The following is an 18,757-nucleotide window of genomic DNA, read 5'->3' on the forward strand; positions in this document are numbered from 1 at the left end:
ATAATTCTCCAATCAGGTTACAGTAGGCGGGACTAAGCGGTTGAACGTAGCCATCATGTTTGTTGTGTTGTTCCGGTCTATCTAACCTAGCTAACTAGCTTCAGTAGCACTGGTAGCAACTTGAGGGGAGCCTACAAGCCTTGTCAAAATTAGTTGCTGTACAACAGAGTTCAGGCATTTTTATGTCAGCAAGGCGTTTAGAGAGCTGTGCGCATATTTTTCTCAAAAGGGGAGATTTGGACTTTGAAACTGGGGTAACTGTTTTCATGCTTTTAGCTCCTTTCTCGACTTTGAAGCATGTTGATTTGTGTGAGAGATGTACGTTAGCTCCGTTAGCCAGCGGGAGCCAGGGCTCAATTTAGAAGAGTTCGTCCAAGATGCTAACTCATTTTGGTGCCTATATTTAAGTAAAAGTCGCAAAGATACAACAGTTACGTTGAAATAAAACACTGCAGTACATAAATTCATAAGTGACATTTTGTGCGATTAGATTAATTATTGCTTGAATTTATTTGACAAGCTGGCGTTAGGTAGCAAAGTAGCGCGACTTGACTGTTGCGCACAGGAGGTTTTTTCGTGGATCACAACAAAAGGATTTTTGATAACAAGCTGGCAGCTAGCTTGTTAAGCTAACGTTAGCCGACCTAGCTAGACGAGGACTTATCCATGAATTCTCTCCAATCTACTTAGTTATGTTAACAGTATTTTATGCTTTTCGTGTTTAGCTAAGACTATTTCAGCATTTTGCTCTTTAACACCCAGAAAGCTAATGCTAGTGAACTTATTGTTGTGATTTCAGTCAAGCAGGCCCCCCCACCAGGCAGTTAGCTGCCGGCCTTCCCAAGCCAGTTGGTGTTAGCACTAGGGGAGCTGTCACAAAATACTCTCTTTGCTCACATTAATTTGATAGCGCTCACTGTGCTGTTCATTATCTTATTCAATAGCTGGTCGTGATTGCACGTATGCAGGGATGCGACAGTATGAGACACATCCCATGTTTTAACTTCACAAGTTTCCAAGCTAGTTTAGATATCGAGCAGTGTTTGTGACAGGCTAACGTCAAGTGGACATTTCTGCTTGTTCAACTTGTTCAACAAATGCTTAACTTCATACAAGAGGCATTAATATAATGTTTGCTATGCCACTGCCAAAGCAGTCTTGTTATTTCACTTGTTATTTCGAAGTTGCACTGATCAAAACTTCTATTGTTGTGATCAGCTAGATTTGGTTATTTTACTGCACCATACTTTGTTTGTAATGATGTACATTGTGTGTGACTTTCTCCAAAGGTGTCCATCTCTTTTGAGTATATCCTGCTAGCACTGGCTTCCACGCTGTGACCCACTGGTCTCTAGAGGGGCCCCATCAGATCAAGGGCCCAAACTGTAGCTCCAGGTCCCCTCTGTCTGTGTGTGCGAGAGCTTGTGTTGAGTCCTCTGGAGACTCCCAGCTTGTCCAGCTTAAGATGTCCTCCATCTTGCCATTCACCCCTCCTGTGGTGAAGAGGCTGCTGGGCTGGAAGAAGTCAACCAGTGGCCAGGGCGGAGCGGGTGGTGGAGAGCAGAATGGGCAAGAGGAGAAATGGTGCGAGAAGGCTGTGAAGAGCTTAGTGAAGAAGTTAAAGAGGACAGGCCAGTTAGATGAGCTGGAGAAAGCTATCACCACACAGAACTGCAACACCAAGTGTGTCACCATCCCCAGGTATACTGCCCAACATTTGATTATGCTTCAAATTAGGGTCAGAGAAAATGCTGCTGCTGTTATACATGTGCATTCTGCAAGTGTGCTTAGTTGAGATCTCTGCCTAATATAAAACCATGACTACATGGGCTGTTAGCAGATGATAATCATGCAAGTTTGAAAAGGCTTTTTTTTATCATTTGATTAGGGAAATATTATAGGCAAAATAGCAGAAGAGAAATAGCTCATTAAAAGGAGCTGAAAATTAATCCAATAACTGTTCATTTACAAGTGTACTTATTGTTAGACAGTTTTTTATTGCTCTCATCGGGAGAGAGACATTAGAAGGGTGAGAGAAGATGTTGTCTTTATCAGCCAGCCAGCCTTGACGGCCTAGACTCAAGTTCAGTGGGAACACTGTGTTAACAGATTCATTCCTCACTGATGTGCTGCCAAGTACCACGTCACATGTTTTATGTCTATAGATTGTGGGCCGCTTGTTATCGCCTGAGAATTGTTCCAGGCTGCACTGTTACATTTGTAGAGATACAGTGGCTCGCTCAATGTAAATGAAGTTTTTTTCTTTTATACTTGTAGAGGATATCTACATGAGAGAGGGTGGGTTACAAACTAAAACTAATGCCACATTGGAGCATTGTCACCAGCCATATTAACACTGGTACATTTTGATTGTGGTTGGGCAGCTTGTCTATCCTGCTTGCCTCTTTGGCAGGTACACATTCAACAGTTGGATACTCCAAACACCTAGTTTCCCACAGTAAAAATAGCCACTGGATTGTAGGATTTACAAGCTGCTATGGCTGGTGGACAGAAGTTGGTTTCCTGCCCTGTCATGAACCAGACAATTGTGATTTTGAATGGTAGTTGAGATCCCACTAAAATAATTAAGTCTAGTACATGTTGTTATGTATTTGTAGCATTTAACATGTAGAATGTGTTATTGTCCTGTTATTCAGAAGCAACTTCTCTCATTTGTCCACATTCCATGTTATGAACTTTTTATTTTTTGGCCATTTTCTTGTGAATGTTTCGATAATGTCTGAAATGGACACTTTTTTTCTTTTTCTTTTTTCTTTCTTTTTTTTTTGGGTCAAGGTTGGCTTCTTCTGTTTTTCCTCTTTTGTGCCATTGTGTGTCTTCAGTGTTTGTTTTAATGTCTTCAGATAAATTCTGACATAAATGACTAGTGAAAATGCCACACTGTTGAAGAATGCTCTTTGTCTCATTCATTGTGTGTGTTAGCAGATTCCATGTTCTGTTTTTTCCTTAATTCTGTCAAAAAGGCTTCTCTTATTTGAAGTTCCCATCTTCCATGTCCACAGCTGAAAATTAATTTGATGTCTTTATTTTGCCATAAGACTCCAATAAAAGAGGCCTTTTAATGTTCACATTACCCATACTGATATTCTGAATGAGCCATGTCCCATGTTTATCATTTGTTTTTTGTTTTTGTTTTGTTGTTTTCTCTGTGCACAGCAATTGCTCTGAAATATGGGGACTGAGTACACCAAATACGATAGAACAGTGGGATACATCAGGCCTATACAGCTACCCTGACCAAACCAGGTGACTATCCTCAACTATTGTGTAGTGTTGCATACAACTTTGATGTGGGAGAGTTGTCATTACAATGTTAGAGGTGACAAACATTGAGAACATCTTTGTTCTTCGTTTCCTTCTCCGCTCAATCTAACCCATCCCCATTTCCCTCTTCTACCCGGCCATATTATGTCACCCACCTCCCCTGTGTTATCTTTTACCTCTCTCACCCAATGTCTTGTTTGCTGTTCAATCAGATCCCTGGATGGCCGTTTGCAGGTCTCCCACAGGAAGGGGCTTCCTCATGTTATCTACTGCCGCTTGTGGCGATGGCCAGACCTTCACAGCCACCATGAGTTGCGCGCTATCGAGGCCTGTGAGTATGCCTTCCACCTCAAGAAGGACGAGGTCTGCATCAACCCCTACCACTATCAGAGGGTGGAAACCCCAGGTGAGAGGACTGTCTAGTGGACATTTGTTACAGAAAACATGCACATCAGTTTGTATTCAGTTTCTAATGCATAATTGTAACACTTGAAAAGTTAATCTGAATGCTAAGCAGCAACATTTAAAACCCATTTTTTCATTTCATTTTGTTTACTCACAGGGACAGGGCCTCAGAAATATGAAAATAGGCTAGTGTGTGGTGTTCAACTCTGTTTTATGAAACTTCCTCTACTTGAATGAATAGTTCAACATTTTAGGAAATACATTTGTTGACTTTCCTGTTGAGAGTTAGATGCGAAGGTCACAAACATTCTCATCTCTGCCCTCTAAGTATGAAGCTAGAACCAGCAGCTGCTTATCCTAGCTTAGCACAATGACTGGAAATGGGGATGGAGATGGAGGGGTTGTTAGGCAACTGAAAGATACAGAAAGCCACAGCTGCCTTCCAAGAAATAGTCCCACACATAACCCCCATAAAACCACATATGACCACATATTGCCATGTTTACCCTTTGGTTTTTGTACAAATTAAATTAACCAGATAGAATGTGTTAATTAGCAGCTTTAGTGGTGTGGATACTTTTTACCTTTGGACAGAACCAGGCTAGCTGTTTCCCACTGTTTCTAGCCTCTATGCTAAGCTAGCTAACTGTTTGCTATACCCTTATACAGCATTTGGCAGGGAATTATGGCACCAATCATTGCGTCTGTGTCTCAGCAAGAAAGCAAAAAAGTGCATCATTCCAAATGTACAACCTGCTTCACTCTGCCATTATTCAGTTAAAGATTTCAGTTTCACGACAAGTTTCACTTGGGACTTGCCGTGTTTCATCATTGTCTTATTGCTGTTGCAAAGCTATTCCCACAATAATGAAACTTATTTCAAAGGACTTGTTCCCTTTTTTGCATTTAAGAAAAAAACACTGACACCCATTTTGGAAAAACTCATAACTGATAGGAGTCTCTTCTGATACTTTTACCCAACATTGTAGTGCTGCCTCCTGTTCTTGTGCCAAGACACTCAGAAATCCTGCCAGAGCTGCCACCTCTGGATGACTACACTCATTCCATACCTGAGAACACAAACTTTCCTGCAGGAATTGAACCTCCAAACAACTATATACCAGGTGAGTTTACCTCTGCATGGGATGGGAGTGACTGTATTTAATGTAATTCACTAATGGGTTAAATAACGCACTAACTGAAAACTGAAAGTGAAGAAATAGTTATTCTTGGTTTCTATATGCACTATATTACATGGAAACTAGTCTGAATATGTGAAGGGTTTTTTCCCCTCATACTTGTTTTATTGAACATAGAGAAACTTGTGATTCTCTCTATTCTGTTATATACTTCAGTTGTACTTTAATTGTTTGCATCACCTCAGGAAAGAAAATGGGATGTTATTAAAAAATATGCTTCCTTAATTTTTAGAAAGTCAAACAGCCGTATAATATTTGATAACATAACGGCTAATTTTTTTTCCCCCAAATCATTTGAACAGAGACACCTCCACCAGGCTACATCAGTGAGGATGGAGAGGCCAGTGATCAACAGATGAATCAAAGTATGGACACAGGTATCCTAGACTAGCGCCTTCTTTTATTTCCCTTGTCTGTTTGACCCACCTCCCAAACCAGGTCAAAGTTAAATATATTTTTTCAGGGAATACATTTGACAATTGACATTGAGAGAATTAGCCTATCGTAAAGTAAAATCATAATAAAGCTTTATGCTTAATGTTTAATTTGCTTACTTATGATGATTTTTACCTGGAGCTTATGTATGATGTGTTTGTTTTTCAAGCAAATTACAACTGACCTGACCTACCTTTCACTAGATGCTAGTTCTGGATTAAAGGTTCATGACAATACCAGATAGTAAGAATGCTGCCTGGAGAAGTTGCAGTTCTGTGAATTACCTAGTTTTTGACTCATTCATTTTATATCCAACGCCAAACATACATTTCTGTATCATTGCTCTTTCCTTTGGAAAAATGTAGGAAAGATGGTACATCCTTCATCTACAGGGCACAGAGTACACTTTGCTATGTATATATCCTGTCTTTCCTGTAACACCCCTGACCGGTTATGTTATGGTCTCCTATGAGCACATTCAAATCAATGACTCCCTGTTTTCTTTGTCAGGTTCTCCAGCAGAGCTCTCCCCCAGCACTCTATCTCCTGTCAATCACAGCATGGGTAAGATGCAAATCCTTCCCATCTCCCATCTGAAACAGTACGAAGACTGAAACAGTGTAGAACACACATGCATACTGTACATTTAGTGGGGCACAGTTTGGCACTGAGATAGATTAATAATATATACATAGACATTTATAGTGCTTATGTCTCTTCACCAATATATGTTGTATCAAAAAGACTACTGGGATAACCTTTACTGATGCGATCTTCTGCTGTAGACCTGCAGCCGGTGACTTACTCAGAGCCAGCCTTCTGGTGTTCTATAGCCTACTACGAGCTGAACCAGCGTGTCGGAGAGACGTTCCACGCCTCTCAGCCATCGCTGACAGTGGATGGATTCACAGATCCATCAAATTCTGAGCGTTTCTGTTTGGGCCTGCTGTCTAACGTCAACAGGAATGCCACTGTGGAGATGACCCGGAGGCACATCGGTATGGCACAGAATCACTTAGCTTCATGGTAACAATGTCTTAGCCTCTCATAGTTTGTCTTGTTTTTCTAAATGTGGTTTACATTGTACCATGTGTTGGTCAACTCAGATCTGGTGTTTATTGTCCTTGGTGAGTAAATATGTTCTGTCTTATGTTTACAGGAAGGGGAGTTAGACTGTACTACATTGGAGGGGAGGTATTTGCTGAGTGCCTGAGTGATAGCGCCATCTTTGTCCAGAGTCCTAACTGCAACCAGCGGTATGGCTGGCACCCAGCCACAGTTTGTAAAATTCCACCAGGTAAGATGTTGAAGATGCCTCTTGTGTAGCAATCAGAGAAATTAGCCAAAATTGGCAATGAGGCACCCATTGAACAAAAATAATTAGAAATTTGATGACTCCTCAGGTGAACAACCAGTCAGAGCTCATGTTCTCACCTACTGGTTCTGATGCTGATTTACTATCCTCATGCAACCCAATTGCCACAAATTAAGTACAAGCGGACCCAAGGACACCAAACATAACACAAAAACTCTGGGTTATGATTGGCCACAGACACACAATGACAGATCAGAGCCAGCCAAAAGCCAGATGTCTACTTGGTGTGTCCAGGCACAGGGAAAACCTATATTAACTGCTGCTATGTTTCTCGCTATGTTCTTTCAGGTTGTAATCTAAAAATCTTCAACAACCAGGAATTTGCAGCCCTGCTGGCTCAGTCAGTCAACCAGGGCTTTGAGGCTGTCTACCAGCTCACCAGGATGTGCACTATCCGCATGAGCTTTGTCAAAGGCTGGGGAGCCGAGTACAGGTGGGCAATGCCAACACATATATATATTAATAGTTTTTATTCCAACATGGTCCATATCTGCTCAGGTTTGAATTAATCTAATTTTAAATATGAATAAAACTTGCCACTAGTTATGCTTGTTTTTACCAATGATAGACAGATAGATAGCCTTTATTTTCATTATAATTTCTCATCTGTCACAGCTTAAGACATGGAAATTGATGTGAAACTATTGGTTAAGGAATTGATTCTGATGCGTCACAAACTCAACTTAAACAGACTTGGTAAAACATTATGGTCATTATTAAAGGCAACATGAAGCATTGTCATGTGAAGCAAATAGTTAAATCTAGGAATGCTTTTTGTTTGTTAGTGGGAGTCATTATTGCAGATTTGTTTTCACAAACCTTTCCTTCGCAATAAATTTGAGTATTACAATGAAGTAGAGCCTAACAAACCATAACATCCTCTTCCTGGCCACATACTGCTTATGCTAAAGCGCAGCGTAAAGCATTTTTAGTCGTGCGTGGTTCAAAGTGAAAGCACAGTCGAGACATTAAAATGTATGTCTTTTGTTTCCCAGACGGCAGACTGTCACAAGCACTCCTTGCTGGATAGAGCTGCATTTGAACGGTCCCCTGCAGTGGCTGGACAAGGTTCTAACCCAGATGGGTTCTCCGTCTGCACGTTGCTCCAGTATGTCCTAAACAGCTAAGGAAATACCCAAAAAACGCAGCCCATTACAAAGATCATTAAATTCTAAACTTGTGAGTCCTCTCATGAAAAAAATGGAAACCCCACAGAATGAATTTTCTGTAACATACGTCATAGTATTTGTGGCCCAGTTCCACATCCCTCTCTAAACTTTACACACACACGCACACACATACACACACCAATACACTGAAGAACAAATGCAACTACACTGTCACACACTCACACACATACACATACAGAATTTTCAGTAAAAAATTTGGCACTTTGTTACCCATCTATGTCATGCACCTTGTTAAATTGCTTTTCCCCAAATCCTTAATATTAGATCTATTTGTGGTACAAATAAAATGTATATTGGTTTTTAGTCCAGGAAGTAGGGGAAATACCAAAAATCTCTGTGAATAGTTTCTCAGTATTGAAGATTGCTTGTATGAGTAACACAAGCTTGAATGCTAAAATGATTTTTTTTCCAGCCCACCCCAACCATTGTTCTGAACCTAAGTTTACTTTTCTCTGGGAAACTTGGCCCCATCTTTTGTCAAAGGGGGCAGGGGGGTGGGGGGTTTGGTTGGTGAAGAAACGATGGCCTTGGTGGCCGTTCTCCTCTGACGGAAACGCCACAATGTGTTTTGTGAAATTTGATTGAATTGACTTTGCCAGTATGGCCCTTTTTGTAACTCTTGACGTGTGTCTTTATAAGACATACCTCTTAATGGACAAATAGGAATGTTAGTTTAAGAAGAAAATCAAAAACCCAAAACAAACTGCAGACTGAGTCTGGCTGTAGTTTATTTCTTTATAATTACACAGCACTACATGTGCTTGGTTTAGTTGACTTGCATCCCCACTGAACGGCCTGGTTTGGAAGCTAAAGAGATATTGACCAGGCTTTGCAGGGTGCACTGGGCAGGGACCAGAGAATATCAGCTGTTATGTAAAAGCTTTTTTTTCTCTTTTTGACACGACACTGGGAGTCCTGGGGCTCTCCAAGGTGAAGCATTACACATCTCACCAGGAGAAATTGAAGGTATCAATAAATTCATTCTGTTTTTAGCCTATATCCCCATTGTTTTGCTACTTTTTTGTATTCTCATGTATTTTTATATATAAATATACTTAAATTTTTCTGTCGTTCACTTTTTATTGAAGTAATATTTTCAAGACCACAGTTGTTTCTAAAGTGACATGGAGGGTATGGATCATTCCTTCATTTTACCCAAAAGGTTCAGTTTAAATTCATTTCCAATAGCAGCTCTTTGTCTTGGTATTAAAAAAAACACTGCCCCACATGATGTGTAGCCTGTTTGTATCCTTAGTTTTTGCAAAAAAATCTGGTGCATTTAAAGTACACAAAACCTGAAACCCAAAATCTACTTTCCTGTATCGGTTTTAATGATTCCAGAGGTATGTAAAACTCTGTAATGGCCATTTATTCATTCATCTCTTCACTTTTTTTGAAAAACACACGTGACCTCTTACAGCCTTTTGGTGCTCAGTCAAGCGGGTTAAGGTCAACCAGATATAATTGGCTTTCAAAATGTTACAGAAACATGGGAGGAAAGCAGTTTTCTTCCATGAGAAGAGAAGAGCAAATGTGCCTGCACACTGGGACATTCTGTGTTAATGTGTGTGTTGTATTTGTTCTGTCTATAAAATACAGTATGTACAACAAGACTTATTAGCTTAAACTCTGCCATTATTGTCATTATGTGGCTGTTGCGAGTTTAACATGTTTTCCCTCCTCCCTTCTTTTTGATGTAAATGTGTTTACCTTATGGCACTAGTGATTGTACTTTAAGTGCACCTAGTGAAGTTTGGATTTGGGGAACTGAACCATGTGTTAGGGTCCAGTGTTACATTGTTTTTATCTTTGGCCTACAACATATGAATGTGAAAAAATACATTACAAAAACTGACGTGGACCAGACGTACATATACATAACAGTAGTACAGTATGTGTGTATTTAACAGTAATCTTTTTGCAAAGCAGTCAGTACAGTAGATGTCGCAGTTGTTTTACCAGTAGAGGGCGGTATTGATAGAGCAGTTCTTCTTTTCTGACCATAAGCTTCTCAGGCGTGTGGCATATTATGCAGACTTCATAAAACACTAATAAAGATTTTTATTCTCATGATTCATGAGTCTTTGTGTGTGTGTGTGTGTGTGTGTGTGTGTGTTTAGTTATATTACTGAAAATATAAAGACTGGTGGCCCATACAATATAGAACAGAATAGGCTTTTAATTGTGGGTGCTCCACGAAGACAAACAGTGAACAGGGACACAGATTAAGTCCACACAACACAACTGTTAAACTGTCATTATTTAACCGACAAATGTGGTGTTTCTGTAACACAGTTTCATCTTGGTTTAATTTGTTGCACCTGCCCTTCAGTCCTTTTGTAAACGGATGTCTTAATATTTGTGGAGTAGCACGGGTACTAATGCTGGCTGATAGTATCTAGACTTTGTTTCGGCAGTGATGGAAAGTGCAACACTGCCACAATGACAGTATCATAAGTGCTGTATTTCCCACTTAACATGACTTTTAATCAGTAATGATAAACCAGCGATAGAGCTGGACATTACTTGAAGTCCGTATGGGTTTGACAAGCGTGACGTTTGTCCTTCCTCAGCCACCGTAGGCTACGTCAGAAAAGAATACTGTCAGCTATCTCAGCTACCCACTTGCAGAGACAACATGGCATTTACTTTGTATTCCCTCATTCAGGCAGCAATTCTGTGCGTCAATGCTGTTGCTGTGTTGCACGAAGAAAGATTTCTCAGTAAAAGTAAGTGGCTGTTGTTAAAACTATTTGGGCCCTTAGGTGTCATTTAAAATTAAAAATCGCTAATAGCTAATGCTAACTACCATGTAACTTAAAAGCTAGTGCAAATATAAACATTTTAGATTTAACAGTGAAGATTGATGTTGTTTAGAGTTGCTGTACCAGCCTATAATGAACGGCTGAACCGAGAAGTTGCTGTTAACTCTAATCTAAACCTAATCAAGATTTGTTACAGTTTCCTACTTTTAAAAGCTTTTTAAACAATCAGACACAACAGGGTTAGCTGAGAGTAGGAAATTTAATTACTGGTATAAAATAGAACGAAAATACAATCAAATTATTTAGCTTCTTCTGATGATGAAGCTATTATCTGTTGATCTATTTGTGTATGTGTGTGATCCATCTTCAGTTGGCTGGGGAGTGGACCAAAGTGTCGGAGGATTTGGAGATGAACCAGGCATCAAAGTGCAGCTAATGAACCTTGTCCGCTCTGTAAGGACGGTGATGAGAGGTGGGTGTCCACTGCATGTATACACAAACTGGTTGGTTTAATAGGGAGTGATGAGTGACACTTTCTCATACCAAACTGTCTGTCTCGCCCTACAGTGCCGCTAATCGCAGTCAATTCAGTCTGCATCGTGCTGCTGCTTCTGTTTGGATGAAGTGAAGTGACAGAAGTTGTCAGGAGAACATCTCCATCATCTCAGGAACCCTTCTAAAGAACCACTTTATTTCTCTGACACACAGAATGTCTCCTGTCAGCCTGCGTACAAATGTTGTCATTTGATATTCCACATCAGTACATGGGACATTAGGGCCTGTGATTCAAAATAAGTAAATGCAGAACTGTAAACTTGCCTCTTTTTTGAATAGTATAATAACATAGTAATACAATTTCACTGTTTGGGTTTTCTGGAAAAACATTTATAAGCCAAATGTGATTTTACACTTAAATTGTATCAATGAAGATCTGGATACCAGCTGTAACTACTGAGATGCAGTGGACTGACTGTAAAATGTTTGTGAATATGTGGTATGTGGTTTTTTTTGTAGAAATATTCATGAGTAAAGAGTTTTAAAAGTTTCACCTGGAGTCTCATGTCGCAGGTGTTGTTTATCATGTTCACATTGTTAAGATAAAACAGCCTAAAATATAATGGGGGTAACACCAGCTAAAACAATCTAAAATTATATGAAATACAAGAGGGAGATGCAGGCATCAAAAATACATTTTAGAGAATTAATTTATTGATGTGTTAACATATGAACAGTATTGAGGGAGGTCTGTGAATTAGTCCAAGCAAAGTCAGAAGTCTTAATATTTATATCTATATCTTTGAGCTAATCACAACACACAGTGCTTGTCATTCAGTTGTCTGAATTCTGGACACTACCCAAACATTTTACATTTAGAGCTCTATCAGTTGTGTTGTGTTCCATTTTTTCATAACATAGAAGAAGTCCCTTCAATGCACAAATCTAACAAATTAATATATCATGTGTGTGGCCATGTCCTTATCCTATTTATTATTGTTGTCCTGGAAAGGTCAGTATTTGAGACTTGAATGTTTTTGCTTTTAGTCTTTAGTCAAGTCTCAAGTAGTTCAGGCCAAGACTGAGGTCCTCATTTCACTTCCCTTGTATCAGAGTTTTAGCTTTTTTAATTTTTGTAATTTGCAATTTGGGTGAAGTGATCCTTTAATGCTTGGTTAAACGGTAGTACAACATAATATTTTGTAAGTTTATCAACTTCTTTGTCAAAATTGATTTGACAGTTAATTCCAGCACTAAGATAAATGCAGCATAACTATAATGGAATTGAAACACTTAAGTAAACTTAAGTTTCAGATCAGACACTTGCAAAATAACCGTACACACATTCATACATGGGTCCTCCATATCTTATCATAGGAGCAGAGAGAAACTACAATTATTTTTTTGATTTTTCAGCACCAGAAAATGACTAAAGTTGTACATTTTATTGGTTCCGCCCGCACGGACGATTTACAGGTAACACCCGAGAGGGTCGACTGTTACAGCGACTTCCGACGCCGTACGTCAACTCTGTGGTGTTATGTTTTCACAGATGAACAGTGGAAATAACCATGGAGGTCCCCGAAGAAGAGTTTTGTGACTCCTCGGTGTGGAGTGATAATGCCTTTGTTAAACTCGCTGTGTTTCATAGTAAAAAATTATCTTAAGCAAAAATGGGAAACGCGCAGAGTTGCGGTGTTGCATCACTTGCCGTATGTTCACTCTATTTTGTTTATGTTCACATCTACTGTTCTCACAAGTTGCTGAAAACAAATGTACTCACCAACGACAAACTTCCAAGTTTCGGGTATCTCTACATTAAATATTTAATCAGAGCTCTAACTCGGAGATCAGGCTACCTGCACACAACAAGAGCAAAGAAGAAATGTGAAGCTGTTTACACTGTCCTCAAGTGCAGGTGAGCATCGCCCACCTCAATTTAAATATTAAGGAGAAAGCTTTTTAACCCGTGTGAAAGTTGGGTCTTGGTTGTCCACACTCTGAGTCAGTGTATGTGTCTTTGTAAGGCTGGAGACTCCCATGTTGAGGAGGTTCTGCGGTGCAGGAGGTTATGGCTGGGACTATCCAGACACTGAATACAGAGACATTCCACTGTGCTTCCCTGAGTTTCTGTGTAGCAGGCTGCTGCTGATGGTGCTCACTGATGAAAACTTCAGACTCAACCCAGCAGGTAACACTTAGCCTAAGCAATACTGTTTTAGTATTTGGTGTAACCACCCTTTAATCTTCAAAGGTACTTGGCAGGTAGGTTGTTCCATGCTGCAGAATTTTTTTGGGACTGATCAGATCCTCCCCTGATGGTACTGATTGATAGATAAGAATCTAAACCTCTAAGGTCCTAAAACCTTTTTCAACCCAGAAACATCAAGCAAAGCAAATGACATGAGAATATTACAAAAGCCAAGTTCGATTACCAGCTCCAGTCTTGGAGTGGTCCACATGGGTATGCAATTTTTTCAGGGAATTGGCTCTGGTGAACCTCAGTTTCTCTGCCTGTATGATTAAAAACCATGTCTGCCATCTGCTATTGGAAACATAGGGACTGAGGAAGATTTCCAGTCTGTAAGAATGAGTCACCTGGCTGTGATCAGTGTCAAAGATTCTTGAATGGCTGCAGTGCAACTTCAGGATTAATGTTTTTGCCATTCACCTTGGAATACAAGGCAAAAATGTCCGACAAATATATATCAGCCATTTTGGATCTGTCAAACTGGGTTGACACAAAGTGAAATATTGTACTGTATATAATCTGGACTGCTGGTGAACAGCTTTGACCTGAATCAGCTGGTGTCAGTTAAACACAGATACAAGTATAGGAACTCATCACCTGGAGTCAGGGTGTGTTATTACTTCAAAAAATGAATGTAGCCCTGGAATGGTCTCAAAGTTTCCAGCCTTGAATCTGAATATGTATTGGATGTCTCATACACCCAGAACAAACACATGATTACATTATATTTAGTTTATTCCCAGTGCCCTGATTCCCATGTTTCATTTGTGTGCTTATAATAAAAGTCTAGAAAATCATGGTGTTATATAGTAACTGTGAATAACATTTGCAGGTCTGGTTCGCGTGTGCCAGAGTTTGAAAACCCTTCAGCCAATCGATGAGCTGAAGAAAGGTCCATTCATGCTGCAGGTTCGAGTCCTGGTGTACCGGCAGACTGATGCAGGGGTGGAGGTGGACATCTGTCTGTCTGCCACTTCTCGTTCCAGGTGCCCAGTGTGGGAGAGCGTCCTGACACTGCTGTCCAAAAACAAGCTCAGAGCCAGCAGAGGCTTAACAAGGAATGAAAATGACAGTGAGCAGTGTTGATTTCTGCAAAAAATGTTTTCAGGTTTTTTACACTAAGGACATAAATGAATGTCTCTCTTACTGTGGTAGTTTAGCATTTAATGTTTACTAACACACATATATGGATGCAGACTCAGACCATTTCTGGTTGTGTGTCCTTGTTCTGACAGCCCAACTAGATGAACCTGTGCCAGAGAACATGAGGCAGGTAGAGCTCAGAGTTCCCTGGAGTACCAACCTGCAGTGTGTATGGTCTTTCTCTGACTCCTCCCTCTGTAGGCTCCTCTCTCTACCAGCCAAGCTCTTTGGCTGCAGATCACAGACCACACCAAGTCTCTGGATGCTGTCGGTCTGCTTGGCTGAAATAGAAAAACACAAAGGTACCCACATTTATGGGTTTCGCGAAGAAAAAAAAAGGATGTTATTCACTGTTGTGCTTGTCAGACCTTCTTACAGCTCTGTTTTGTCGTCAGGGGTTGAAGTCATCACAGCTCCTACCAGCGTCATCGCCCAGTTCAAGGAGCCTTTGTTGTTACCAGGCAAAGTGACAATCAGGTTTTGGGAGACAACCAAAAATCTCCTTTCGTCTTCTACCCAAGGCCTCAGCTTCCACATGCAGCAAAGTGGAAGCAACATTTCACATTTGGAGGGACTGATTTCTAAGTCTTGATTAACATGGAGTGTTGATATTTGTGGTGCAATAAAATGTTAATGTTTGACTTTTTCCATTGATGTCTGTTTCAATTTTGGCAACACAGTGCAGTTCTAATTAACTGAAGCATGGTTGACACTGTTCACCATTCAGCATTTGCTCATGTGATAATAACATAAAACACTGTAGAGTTCATTTCCTTTTTTCAAAAACTTATTTTTTATAATATGTATGAATAGATGTATCTGCCTCTGAGCCTCCTCTTTGATTTGTTAACATTTTTCAGGACTGCAATACCTGTTAATGTTAGAGCGTTATTCTACAGACAAGGCTGATTTAAAAAAAAAAACAATCAGTAGGTTTGAAAATATTAAAAGAGCCATGTTATCAAATAAAACAGACTTCACTGTAAAATATAATGCACCATGTTCAGATGTATATGAGGGCCTAATTTAAATACAATCTGAATCTGTTTACTTTTCTGCGTGTGTGTTACTAATAACATCAACAATGGCTCGTTCTATTTAAGTGTAAAAGTAAACTATGACAGTGTGACAGTGAACATGAGCATTTGTGTCATCCACCCATCCATCATCTATACCATTTATTCTCAAGGGTCGTGGGGGGGGACTGGAGTCAATTCCAGCTGACACTGGCTGAGAGGTGGAGTACACCCTGGACAGAGCATTTGTATCATTCATTCATGGTCTGCAGCACAGGGGCCCCACAGAGAACGGTCCTGGCTCCTTTCCTTTTCACCCTCTACACTGCAGACTTCCAATACAACTCACCTCACTGCCACCTGCAAAACTCTGCAGTCATCAGCCTCATCAGAAATGAGGATGACAGGGAGTACAGAGAACTGGCGCAGGACTTTGTGGACTGGTGCCTGCAGAACTGTCTCCAGATAAATGCAGGGAGGACCAAAGAACTGGTGGTGGATTTCCACAGGAGCAGACACTCTCCCCCCAACACCAGTGAACATCCAGGGAAGAGACATTGAGATGGTGACATCTTATAAGTACCTGGGTGTTCAGCTGAACAATAGACTGGACTGGACAGACAACACCACTGCACTTTACAAGAAGACTCAGAGCAGACTCTACCTGCTGAGGAGACTCGGGTCCTTTGGAGTGAAGGGGGCACTCCTCTATGACACTGTTATGGCATCAGCCATCTTCTATGGAGTGGTCTGCTGGGGCAGCAGCATCTCGACAGTGGACAGGAAGAGACTGGACAAGTTGATCAAGAAAGCCAGCTCTGTGCTGGGGTGCCCCCTTGACCCCATGGAGGTGATGGGTGAGAGGAGGATGATAGCAAAGCTATCATCCCTGATGGACAATGAGCTCCACCCCCTGCAGGACAGTGTGACAGCACTGAGCAGCTCCTTCAGCGATAGGCTGCTTCACCTAAAGTGTGTGAAGGAGAGGTATCGCAGGTCCTCCCTTCCTGCTGCTGTCAGACTCTACAACCAGCACTGCTCCTAATACACCACATACCATTTCCACCAGGTTTCTGCACTTTAATTAATCCAAAACAGCTGCTATCAGTCATTCATTGTGTGCAATTCCATTTTCAAATGTGCAATATCTGTATTTAGTTCATTTTCTGTCTCTATGTATAAAGTCCTGTGTATATTGCTCTTCTGTTAATATTTTTATTACATTGTCATGTTTATGCTGTTGTGTATATTTTTTAATAGCCTTATCTTGTTTTTATCTTTCCTTTACTCGTATTTATGTCTTTTCCTTTCATTCACTTATGCTGCAGCAACAATGTAAATTTCCCCATTGTGGGACTAATAAAGGATGATCTTATCTTATCTTATCTTATTATACAAATGCATATTATTATAGTGTAACCTCAGTTACTGTACCTATTTCTGTATAATTTGGTGTAGCTTCAGTTACATGGGTTTACAGTAGTACAGCACACCATAATTTAGTATAGGGGAATGATATGGAACAGGAAGAGAGGGGAGTTTGGGTGTGTTATACTGTCATTGATGCTGAAAACAGACATTTGTTACAGTACAAATTGTGACATGTACAGAACATCACCCACAGCATAGACTAACTGGAGCATGTTAGACTTAATAAATTTTGGGGTTAAACACATACCAGTATCTACAGTAAATGGCTGTTTTCTGGTTATATATACACCCAACATCGTTTTTCATGACAGACACATGTCGTAACAGGAAATGCACAGATTCAATAGTTCAACATTTTGGAAAACATACTTTTGCACTCTCTTGTTGAGAGGTTCAGTAGATGAGACATTCAATTACCACTTTACAGTCCGTGTAAGTACTGAGCTGCAGCCAGGAGGCACTTAGCTTAGCTTAGCATAAAGACTGGTAGCACAGGGAAACAGGCCAGCTCCATCCAAAGTTAAATAAAAATAAAATGTCCACCAACACCTGCACGTGGTCGCTGCTCTTTATGTTTACAATAAGCAAATTAGGAATTTTAGACTTCTCTGTATATTTATTTTTGAACTTTTAACAGGGCTAGGCTAGCTGTTTCCATCTACTTTGATTCCTTTGATTCCTTAAGGTAAGCTAATTTCCTTCTGCAGGCCATAATTACTGTACAGACATGAGAATGGTATTGATTTTCACATCTGACTCAGCAAGAAAGCAAACAAGTGTATTTCTCACAATGTCAAACTATTCCTCTAATGATGACTTAATTACATTCAGTTTATTCTAACACAATCATTTTAAGGACATTAATGTGTTCTTGTCAGATACTCAATTGTTTTTGGATTGAGTTTCCTGATTAGTTTTATCAACAGGACCTTGTGCTGTAGGTTTCATAGATCTACTGTACATGAGCACTTTGTCAGATGCCATGTCTACCCATTGACTATGCTAGGCTAATGTAGACATCATCCCTACAGGGCATGAAGACTTTCCAATATTTGATCCCTTTGATAATGCTATTTGCAGCTTTCATGTATGTGAAGGTCTGTCCTCCTGTATTATTTATTGGAACACATTCAGTGCATGGGACTGAGAGAAGTGGCTTTTCATGCATCCCTGCACCACCACAACATTTCAAAATGGAATCAGGGAGATGATGGTTTCTGGAACAATTTCTTGCACACAAGAGGAGAAGAAAAGACTGAAGGTTTAATCTGTGGTTTTCTGAGATGATTTAAAGAGATTAACAACATACTGAGGAAAGAATTTGACATTTTGGGAAATATACTCACTCACTTTCTTGCTGAGAGTTAGAGGAAGAGTAATAAAACTGGTATATGGAACTAAGTTTCTTAGTATGTTACTTTTTTCTTATACTGCTTTTTGATTTAATGAAAGCAGTTCTCCGAAAAGGGAATGTCTTCCTTGATTTCTGGTTTCCAGGTGTTAATATGTGCCACTGTATAAATGTGGACATCATTCTATGGTAATCACATGGTATAAAAGAAAAGCTTAAGTAACAAAAGATTTTAAAAAAATAAACAGTTTTGCCAGAGTGATTAGAAATCTGTGGAACATCCCGTGACTGCCTCGCTGCACACGCACTGTGTACAGTTATAGTAGGCCATTAGATGAGGGGAGGGTGTGTGTGAAGAATCTATGTTTGGCAGAGGAGAAATCAGTTTCAGCAGCTGCACGGGAGATCAACGGGAC

General features: G+C 40.1%; 3 protein-coding genes across 4 annotated transcripts; all 3 read left to right on the forward strand.

Moving 5' to 3' along the window:
* Positions 1 to 71: 71 nt before the first annotated feature.
* LOC108878489 (SMAD family member 2) lies at positions 72 to 9,962 on the forward strand. 2 transcript variants are annotated; one of them, XM_018669247.2, is made up of 11 exons: positions 72 to 254; positions 1,290 to 1,701; positions 3,178 to 3,267; positions 3,498 to 3,691; positions 4,680 to 4,814; positions 5,192 to 5,266; positions 5,835 to 5,888; positions 6,110 to 6,322; positions 6,484 to 6,621; positions 6,988 to 7,132; positions 7,695 to 9,962. In XM_018669247.2, the coding sequence occupies exons 2-11, from the start codon at positions 1,466 to 1,468 to the stop codon at positions 7,816 to 7,818; spliced, it is 1,404 nt and encodes a 467-aa protein (XP_018524763.1). In that variant the 5' UTR covers positions 72 to 254; positions 1,290 to 1,465; the 3' UTR covers positions 7,819 to 9,962. The 2 variants fall into 2 exon arrangements, with proteins under 2 accessions (XP_018524763.1, XP_018524765.1); XM_018669249.2 differs by having other exon boundaries at positions 5,192 to 5,254.
* Positions 9,963 to 10,449: 487 nt separating this feature from the next.
* On the forward strand, positions 10,450 to 11,702 carry LOC108878490 (immediate early response 3-interacting protein 1). Its single transcript, XM_018669251.2, has 3 exons — positions 10,450 to 10,618; positions 11,025 to 11,126; positions 11,222 to 11,702. The coding sequence occupies exons 1-3, from the start codon at positions 10,528 to 10,530 to the stop codon at positions 11,275 to 11,277; spliced, it is 249 nt and encodes an 82-aa protein (XP_018524767.1). The 5' UTR covers positions 10,450 to 10,527; the 3' UTR covers positions 11,278 to 11,702.
* Positions 11,703 to 12,635: 933 nt separating this feature from the next.
* On the forward strand, positions 12,636 to 15,189 carry si:ch211-12e13.1 (uncharacterized). Its single transcript, XM_018668343.2, has 5 exons — positions 12,636 to 13,067; positions 13,177 to 13,340; positions 14,233 to 14,472; positions 14,636 to 14,845; positions 14,939 to 15,189. The coding sequence occupies exons 1-5, from the start codon at positions 12,823 to 12,825 to the stop codon at positions 15,133 to 15,135; spliced, it is 1,056 nt and encodes a 351-aa protein (XP_018523859.1). The 5' UTR covers positions 12,636 to 12,822; the 3' UTR covers positions 15,136 to 15,189.
* The last annotated feature ends 3,568 nt before the right edge of the window (positions 15,190 to 18,757 follow it).

The sequence above is a fragment of the Lates calcarifer genome, linkage group LG13 (genome assembly GCF_001640805.2).
Source record: "Lates calcarifer isolate ASB-BC8 linkage group LG13, TLL_Latcal_v3, whole genome shotgun sequence".
In the NCBI taxonomy this organism is placed as follows: Eukaryota; Metazoa; Chordata; class Actinopteri; family Centropomidae; genus Lates; species Lates calcarifer.